The sequence below is a fragment of the Pecten maximus genome, chromosome 5, assembly GCF_902652985.1.
Source record: "Pecten maximus chromosome 5, xPecMax1.1, whole genome shotgun sequence".
Lineage (NCBI taxonomy): Eukaryota > Metazoa > Mollusca > Bivalvia > Pectinida > Pectinidae > Pecten > Pecten maximus.
Window position 1 is genome coordinate 40,849,744 of NC_047019.1, and position 10,435 is coordinate 40,860,178.

Genomic DNA, 10,435 nt, shown 5'->3' on the forward strand with positions numbered 1-10,435 from the left:
AATGCATTTACTTGATATGCGTCAGTAAACACAAATCACACCCCAGAGAACAGCACAACCGGTTGCTTTCTGTACAGGTAGATCTATCCGACTTTTTCATTCTATTCCGATCTTGAGATCTGCATCGTGCATGCACTCAGCTACGCTTTGCTAAACATATTACAGGTATTTTATGAGTGGCGCATGCGTGGGTTTTAATGTTAAAACATTCGTATATGGTCGCGGATTTCCGGACCTAGACAACCGTGTGAATTCCAGGTTTACATGGCAGTACATATACAGTTCATGAATTGACAATATGGCGTCTAAATCGGTCTTTCGTGCGCAAATACCGATAAGAGTGAAAGGTAATGTGTCATGTGCTAACCACCACGGTACTGAAGTGAGTCTCTGCTGCCGACAGTGCTCAGAACTGGCCTGCATCCGTTGCATAGCTAGCGTTCACGACGGACATGTGCTGGACAGTCTATCTGAAGTCATTGCTACAAAGAAAGGTAACATTCAGTCATTTATTGTCCGAACAGAGCAGAACGATGTTATCAATTTGAAAACAGAAGTTGGATCCATCGCTCAAAAGCTAGAAGAGAATGAAAGTAAATTTCAACTACATCAAAATGAACTAGAAAAGCAGGGTAACCAATTGAAAGACGCAATCGATATTATCATAAAGAAGTCCATCTCCAGTTGTACAGAACTCAAGCGGGAAAATGAAAAACGTCTAAACAAGTATAAAAACGACCTGGAGACGAGAATGACTGATCTGACCGAATTGGTACAGAAATGTCGAGACACTATAGAATCAGATTGTGACGTTGAGATATTTGACACGGAGAAAGAATTAGATATGTCACCAACTGTGGCACTTAACTTGTGCAACATGAACTTTACACCAAACATGCAACCCCAAGGGTATCTAGACCTTGCTATGGGGAGAATAACTGCTGTTGGATACCAATTGAATGCTTTTAATGTCAATGAAGATGATGATGCACAGTCTTCGATGAAAACATTGAAAGAAGTAACACAGAGAAAAGCTCCATACAACGTCAGTGCCATTTGTGCTAACAAAGCGCAAGGGGCGTGGATCTGCAGTAGCGAAGTATCATCTGTTTATCAGTTAAATGATTCAATATGGAGATGTGGAAAAGAAGATTGCAAAGTTCGTGTCAATGATATAGGTATATCACCAGTTACCGGCAACTTGTGGGCAAGTTCAGAAGAAAACAATGCGATAATTGAGATCCAAACACAAGGTTCAGCAGTCAACAGGTTTACAACTACTTCATCTCCACGATGTCTCTGTGTGACAAGAGATAGCAGGGTCATTGTTGGGATGGCTCGCAAACTTGTTTGTTGTGATGCTCATGGAGATATCCTGCTTAACAAGATTGTTAGCACACCAACTAAGGTCGCTTCCTGTTCTACCTCCGGGAACCTAGCTGTGGTCGAGTTAGATTTCCCCGAGCACGAAGGCAAAGGAAAGCCTCATATCTTGGTTCTGGACAAAGTGTTCAAAGAGTGTTATCGATTTTACAATGACAGAGAGGGAAAAGGAATGAATCCAGAAAGTTCTGCTTTAAACACATTCCGTCCTAGTGATATAGTTTTTGATTCCGCAGGAAATCTGTTAGTTGGTGACTATGGAAACAAATCCATTTTGATCCTCGATACTACTGGAGAGGTGGTCAAATCCATTTACAGTGATTCCTGGCATGTCGTGGCGATGAGCATCAACAGTGAAGACAGTGTGTGGGCAGTGTTTAGGTACCGAGATTACCCTAACTATAAAATCAAAGTGTTGAAACCCATGTATTAACGTTTAATGGACAATGCCTTGTATGTATGGTCAAGACATGGAACCAGTACCATCATACATTTTGTATATAACCTTACGCTGTCGGAAGGCCAATCAGGAACGAGACAACATTCTCATGTTATAAGAACACTTGTCGTCAAATGTGTTTTACCGATATATTATATTTACAACTCTTGCCATGTCATTTCATTGGACCAACTCCTTCCCGGGAATCGGGGCAGAGTCCATGGCAAATCTCGGAGGTTGGATTGTTCCCGGCAAACTTGTTTTTGCATTAGGCATCTGAAATGTTGGTCAAATGTTTTGATTTTGGACTAACAATCCAGCGGTTACCATGAACAGCAAAACATGTTTCGCGTATTTACATTTGAATGTAGTAAAACAGTGCAATGTTACATGCCAAATTTTCCAATTTGGTTACAACTATTTAGTGACCAATTTGGACTTATTGGACAGGATATTGCGTGTCAATTTGTTACAATCTGTCATTTTGTTACAACTATTTTTGTAACGAATTGGGACATCTGTCCTGTAAAAAAAAAATTACAATTTGGCACGCAAAGGCCTGTCAAGTGCGTCCGAATTTGTTACAAAAACGGATGTACAATGTAACAAATTCACACATTGTAACAAATTGAGACGCTATAACCCTAACCTGTCAAACACGTCCCGATTTGGCATGCTACAGTGAACGCCGAATTAGCCGGCGGACTGGACGCAAATATAGCCGATATTATTGTGGTACTACACATTACACTTACCACTGATATGATTTTTTTAAATTTCTCATTTTCTTTATATTTATTTCACACTCGTAGGTCTAGACTGTCTATGTATCTATCCTCTTAACTGTCACTAAGGAGTATATCATAATGGTCATACAATTCCAAAACAGTCAATAGGTTGCAAACAATGTATTTTTGTATTACCAATTTCTTCTGGTCGTCGATCCCGTCTCAGTTACTAAACGATATATACCAGCTTAGAAGTTAAAATATTGTAAAAAGTAAAAAGCGGAATCTTATGTGTGGTGTTTATAGCCATGTACATTATTGTATATTGCTTAGGATATCCATATTTATCCACAAATGTTTCCTTGTTTATTCAAAAGAAGTTAGTAACATTTTATCTTCATATATAATGCTCTTTATAAATGAAATGTGTACTGGGTTCATATGTAGAGTTCTTTTCATTTTTAACAGTTATTATTCCAAATAAAGCCAAACAAAAACAATTGTGGGATCATGAAAATTGGCATAATTTGTATTTTCACTACTGGGTACGTACACATCAGAAATAACATTATGGAAAAGGGTTCCTAGAGACCTTGGTTTGGTTTGGTTTATTTTGTTTAGCGTCCTATTAACAGCTAAGGTCATTTAAGGACGGCCTCCCGTGCGTCCGACATGCATGCGTGTGGTGAGTGCGTATGTGAGGTTTTGGGAGGCTGCGGAACATAAAAGGTATGTTCGTGTTAAGTCTCCTTGTGACAGACCGAAACTGTCATAAGTGTTTGAAAAAAAAATCATTATAATACACATCAATAAGTCAACAGTTTATTATAAAAATGCATGTTTAAGAATGCAAATGATTTAACAGTGAAAATAAGTAAATAGCAAAGATATTGCAACAAACAATAACTACAAAGAGATATCCCATTTACACGGGATTCAATAAAAAAAGTTATGCATTGTTATCAGTATCTAATGTCTGAAATATCTAAATAAAGGACCCTTACAGTTATACTGGTACTAGAGATTGACAGATTCTTTTTGTACACAGGGACATAATTTACCTATAGTGTCACTTATAAACATACAAATGTACATAGGCACATGTCCTTGTTATACACTGAATGTGTTTGGTTTACATACACTTCGTACAACCTACAGGCCCCTGTGGTTCAACTCTGCACATATGATTATAAAATCCTGTAGGCAATATCTTAAATGTTCTGACAAAATTAATTAATTCTTTTATCAAATTGCAAGCAAAACTGCAATATTCAATGCTCAAGAAAATGCAAGATAGTATTTATATATCTATATTAAATGGGCTTGGGGTCCATACATGGACAAACCAGATGCCACTTCAAAACTTTTCAAAATCATAATTTTTTTTCATGCAAAATTATTTTCACAAATTTTACAGTTTAGTGTCTCAAGTCCAGCTAGGTATTCTAAATGTAGAGACGAGACGATTCCTTCTATAAAACACCACAAAACAGCTACTGGACATGTTATTTGTTCACTGATCAGCATAGTCTCTATACCTGTATTTAAATGGTCGTGTGTACATGTACATGTGCTCACGGTACCGACACTTGTGCATAGTCAATAGGGAAATGAGCATTTTAACTATTTTGAATCAAAACATTAAAACAGGAAACATTTAATGAGAAATCAATCGTTTTAGTACATCTGATTACCAGTAAATATTGATATTCCAAAACTTCAAACAGTTCACAATGTCCAAAAATTTTGTGATCAATAATAGTCAGCTAGTGAAAATATCAAACAGTATGAACAAGCCCCTAGTACAACTCCTAGGGCCTTTTGTTAACATTTCTTTTTAATTCCTGAATAATAACAACTTCCTGATTTAAAGTTTTGCCAATTAATATTTTTGAAATATTCTCACAGCATTTCAGGATGCAGTTCTCATTTCCAGGTATGTTTGTCTGTTACTGTTTTCCTAGGATGACGCCACCTTCGCTAGCAAAGGATTCTGATTGCGTTACACTCCAAACAATGTGCATTATTATTTTAGTTAGTTTTTGCGCCAATATCATTGGACGTTGAGACCCCACGTGACCATCCTTAAAACAGTGATCGACCGATAAAAGTTGATTGAAAAAGTTGATTGACCGATCCATCTATAAATAGATCGGGAAAAAACCGCGGCAGAGCATCAGAGCATGTTAGTCATTTGAGCGTTTGATTCAGAAGGGCACTGAAATAAACAGTCAAGCGTCTAGCGTGATCTTGATTGTAAACAATCGCAGACGAGACGAGTCGAAATGGCTGACAGGTTTGCTTCTCTGTCAGTGGATGAAAAAGACAGAATCCTTTTCCATCAATACAAAGCCAGTTGCAAATTTGCCCCAGATTCCTGTACCAGTATTCAACAGCTGTCAAAACATAACCATCAATTATAACATTTTTCAGAAATGAAAATTCTTTTGTTGTGACAGAAATAAATGTTCAAATTTGAAGAAATGTTTTATTGTTTATTTGATGAACACAAAACCAAGAAAAATAATAAAACAGTTATAGCCTTTAGATTTCGGTCGATGCATGGTTTTATTGACCGAAGAAAAATTATCAACCTCGGACTTCGTCCTCGGTCGATAATTTTTCTTCGGTCAATAAAACCATGCATCGACCTCATCAAAAGGCTATAATTGTATAGTGTAACGCAATCAGAAACCTTCTCTAGCGAAAATGGGATGACACAAGTGTAGAAATTTGTCTGGTAGAAGATACAATAAGAAATACTAGTATACTCAATATGTGAATAAGCACGGAAATATATATCTGTCACAGAGGTTAATATTCAGCTTATACACCAATACATACACATTCACATTAACATTGGGACTTCATATACAGTAGCACAACAAATGGACTAGGGTAACAATATATTAACAGTAAATATCTGATTATATCATTCTACATATATCACATTCTTTACCAAAACCAGAAACATCTATTCATCACCAACTTTCTGTCAAACCTTGAATGGGGAATCACATGAGTTCCTGTGTGTTTGAATTAAGTCTAATATCCTGGTTAACATACAGAACATACAATCAAATTCATTATCTAGTTAGGCAAACCCCATTCACCTTTATTTCTCCAATTATCTTCAAAATCATTGAAAAGCTTAATAAGTTAACTACTTGGTGGGAATTTCCCTTTAGTCTTGTGGTAGTATTTCCATGTAGAGGGTCGCTAGTTAGAGTCCCAGCCAATATATCTATCATATCCAAATGATTGTATAAAGCACAGTACTCATGATCAGCCAGTGGGGAAAGGTTCGATAAATTATCTACATTTGTACAGGTATATTTAGAACTTACTGGGAATTTCTTTCTAATGAATGAGATCATATTAAAGAGACCAATACTACAAAATGGCTGTGAAAATACATAAAAAAACATGAAATTTAAGTTTTAAAAGGTTATGGTATGAAAATTTAACAAACTCTGCTAAAATCTTAAAGACTGTGATCTTTAACGCTACATGTCTATTGTCATAGAATAGTAAGCTACCTGAGATCTCGTCACGATGCCTAATGACCTGTATACAATCAATGCCTGATCAAAACTTGTTTAAAATTGCTTCCAAATTCTTTTTGTCTTATTTTAAAAACTTTAAAAATACTGATTATGCTTGAAATAAATAAAATTCTATTTGTTATTTTTTCTTTTGCTTCTGTATTGTTAATACACATCGCCAATATTTAATGCCAGTAAGTCATCCCCCTAAGATAATTACAGGGATATTAACCTTTTATCACAAGTACATACTGACTAGTGAAGATTAATACTGTTTAATATGTTATTCAGAGATACATCAGGATGAAAAGCAAAACAAATGTGTGGTAATTCAATCCTTTTGACATTATCACAATACACACATAAGAATAAAACAAATAAGATTTAAGGCTATGGAACATGTTGTTGATTTCTTTGCTCAATTAATATATTAACACAAATGCATTGACTTAACACAAATAACAAGAAATCAACCTTTGTCAACTAAGTGTACTCTGAATATCAGCTTCAACATTGTATCAGAAAAAATAATAACAAAATAAATATAATATTTCAGAAAATACCAGGTACCTAGACTTAGATGTCTTTTTATAACAAATTATTGATTGCTTTCATCCTCATAAGGACATTTTAGCAAAATCTAGACTTAAAAATATGCAGTTATTCTTCTTTCATCTGATAAATATTCAAGCTGTGTAAAATGAGATTATTTTTCTTATCTTTGTCAGATCAAAATCGTTTGAGAGCAAATCTTAGGATTCTAAAATATCAACACATTTCTCTGACACAATTCTACACCACATGGGCTTCAAAGGCAGTACATGTTTTCCTGAAAACAACATCCACACGGCACAATATAGCGAGCACCATCATACATCACACAGACACTTATAATATCATCAAAAATTTCATAAAAAATTCAGCAGCTATGTGTTGACTCGTGAAGATTCACACTTTTCACCTCTTGTTTATGAGTTCTTATTCTGTCTTACATATCATGAAGAACCACATTTCCTTTAAAATTAAACCATACCAGTATAAGTATGTAAGATATAATCTTATTATGAAGTTAACTACCGCCCCAGTAATACTGTACAGTACTGAGAGTCATACAACAGTTTATATGGACTGAGCAGTAGCCCAAAATGAGCTTAACATATGGAGAGAGTGTAAACTTTGAATCATTCTTCACAAGTCTACACAACTAGTGTACAAACTACCAAACAGTCTATTATAAAAGTACAATTGGTTAGCTGTTACATTATCTTGCAACTTTGGTAAAAGCAATAACTCTAGCATGTGTAAACAACTGACAGTACCACAAATGATCAACATATCTGGCATCATACTCCAGTCATAACTACTATTGCTGTGTTGCTAGATGAAAAGAGGTAATCAACTCAAATAACCTCTCTTTGTAAAACATGGCTAGTGATGAAATCAAAGTTTGTTTGGTGTACCATACTAATAAGAAGTATAAATATCATTCTCTGAAAAAATGGTTTCAGAAATCATTCAATATTTGTTACAATTTTACACTAGAATATCTGAAAATATTCAAGGTATTTGATAAATACTTTGTTTAATAGCATCAAAATATAAGAAATATTACTTGTGCAGACACGACTTCGGTATCCATCAACCAGAATGGTATTATCTATTCAGTGCACAGACTTCTGCAACTTTTTCTGTTCTGATGCAGATGTACAGTAAAATAAGTGGTTGTATAAATTTGCTTAACACTCTGGTTTATTTAAGCAAAACACTGAAAATTGAAAATTAGAAGGTTTTTCTGTGAATACTGCACCACAGATTTTACAATATCAGTAGCTTCCTTGTGTTTTAGAAATTCTGCCATACCCATGACATATATATAATGGTATTCAGCTGGTATAAACTGTATGGTTAAAAGCTACTCTTTTGAACAAACTTGTTAGTAACCGGCCAAATATCATCACCTAGACATCTTGGTTACTCAGAAGATGCATGTATTATTCAATACACATCTGAACAGGCATGTACTACAGGAGGAAGAAACCTTTGACTCATGTATTATTCAATACACATCTGAACAGGCATGTACTACAGGAGGAAGAAACCTTCTGACTGACTGATTCATCTCAGGTTTATAACAAAAGATCTATTCTGTAACTTTTTACCTAATCCATCATGAGTTTCATTGGTCAACACATAGTTCACAAACATTATTTCATTTCAATGGAAGATTATCAAAAACAAACAAAATTTAACTGGTGTTGCATATGGAATAACAAGAGGCCCATGGGGCCTGTATCGCTCACCTGGTTGGATTTGACCAAATGTCAAAATAATGTTCATGTTCAATTTATTCATACACATACTCTCTAAGGGACTGAAAGACCCTATGGATTATTTTTACAACCTAATTGTGTTTGAAGAAACTAAGTCCCTTAGGCTGGGGAAAGACCCTTGGGCCTCTTAGACTCCGCCCCTCAGGCCCCTGGGTGTTCAGAGTAAATATACAAACTCTGTTCCCCTCCCCCCAAGGATGTTCCTGACCAAATATGGTTCTAATTCATTCATAACTTTATGACTTGTAGCAATTTAAAGACTAATCTCTATTCCCCTATTTGGCCCCGCCCCTCAGGCCCCTGGGGGTTCAGAGTAAAAATTTATACAAACTCTGTTCCCCCTTCTCCCAAGGATGTTCCTGTTCAAATTCATCCATAACTTTATGACTAGTAGCGATTTAAATGATTAACCCTATTTCCTCTATTTGGCCCCGCCCCTCAGGCCCCTGGGGGTTCAGAGTAAAAATTTATACAAACTCTGTTCCCCTTCTCCCAATGATGTTCCTGACCAAATTTGGTTCAAATTCATTCATAACTTTATGACTAGTAGCGATTTAAAGGATTAACCCTATTTCCCCTCTTTGGCCCCGCCCCTCAGGCCCCTGAGGGTTCAGAGTAAAAATTTATACAAACTCGGTTCCCCTTCCCCAAAGGATGTTCCTGACCAAATCTAATTAAAATCCATGAAAAATTTTATGACTAGTAGCGATTTAAAGACTAATCTCTATTTCCCATATTTGGCTCCACCCCTCAGGCCCCTGGGGGTTCAGAGTAAAAATGTATACAAACTCTGTTCCCCTTCTCCCAAGGATGTTCCTGACCAAATCTAGTTAAAATCCATTAAAAACTTTATGACTAGTAGCGATTTAAAGACTAATATCTATTTCCCCTATTTGGCTCCACCCCTCAGGCCCCTGGGGGATCAGAGTAAAAATGTATACAAACTCTGTTCCCCTTCTCCCAAGAATGTTACTGACCAAATTTGGTTCAAATTCATTTATAACTTTATGACTAGTAGCGATTTAAAGGATTAACCTTATTTCCCCTATTGGGCCCCGCCCCTAAGGCCCCTGGGAGGCCGACCCACCGTTTATACAAAATTGGTTCCCCTTCACCCAAGGATGCTTCAGACCAAACATGGATCAAATCCCTTTATTCCTGCAGAAGAAGAAGGATTTTAAAGAATATGCTATATTCCCCTATTGGGCCCCACCACCCAGGCCCCTGGGAGGCCAGACCCACCGTTTATACAAAATTGGTTCCCCTTCACCCAATGATGTTTCAGACCAAACATGGATCAAATCCCTTTATTCCTGCAGAAGAAGAAGGATTTTAAAAAATATGCTATATTCCCCTATTGGGCCCCACCCCTCAGGTCCCTGGGAGGCTAGACCCACCGTTTATACAAAATTGGTTCCCCTTCACCCAAGGATGCTTCAGACCAAACATGGATCAAATCCTTTTATTCCTGCAGAAGAAGAAGGATTTTAAAGAATATGCAATATTCCCCTATTGGGCCCCACCCCCCAGGCCCCTGGGGGGCCAGACCCACCGTTTATACAAAATTGGTTCCCCTTCACCCAAGGATGTTTCAGACCAAATATGGATCAAATCCCTTTATTCCTACAGAAGTAGAAGGATTTTAAAGAATTTGTTATATTTCCCCTATTGGGTCCCGCCCCTCAGGCCCCTGGGAGGCCAGACCCACTGTTTATACAAAATTGGTTCCCCTTCACCCAAGGATGCTTCAGACCAAACATGGATCAAATCCCTTCATTTCTACAGAAGAAGGATTTTAAAGAATTTGCTATATTTCCCCTATTGGGCCCCACCCCTACGGCCCCTGGGGGGCCAGACCCACCGTTTATACAAAATTGGTTCCCCTTCACCCAAGGATGTTTCAGACCAAACATGGATCAAATCCCTTTATTCCTACAGAAGTAGAAGGATTTCAAAGAATTTGCTATATTTCCCCTATTGGGCCCCGCCCCTCAGGCCCCAAGGAGGCCA

At 36.9% G+C, this 10,435-nt stretch overlaps 1 protein-coding gene across 1 annotated transcript; it reads left to right on the forward strand.

Annotated features, from left to right (window-relative positions):
* The first annotated feature begins 298 nt into the window (after positions 1-298).
* On the forward strand, positions 299-1,816 carry LOC117328460. Its single transcript, XM_033885992.1, has one exon. It carries the CDS (start codon positions 299-301, stop codon positions 1,814-1,816), a length of 1,518 nt encoding a protein of 505 aa, XP_033741883.1.
* The last annotated feature ends 8,619 nt before the right edge of the window (positions 1,817-10,435 follow it).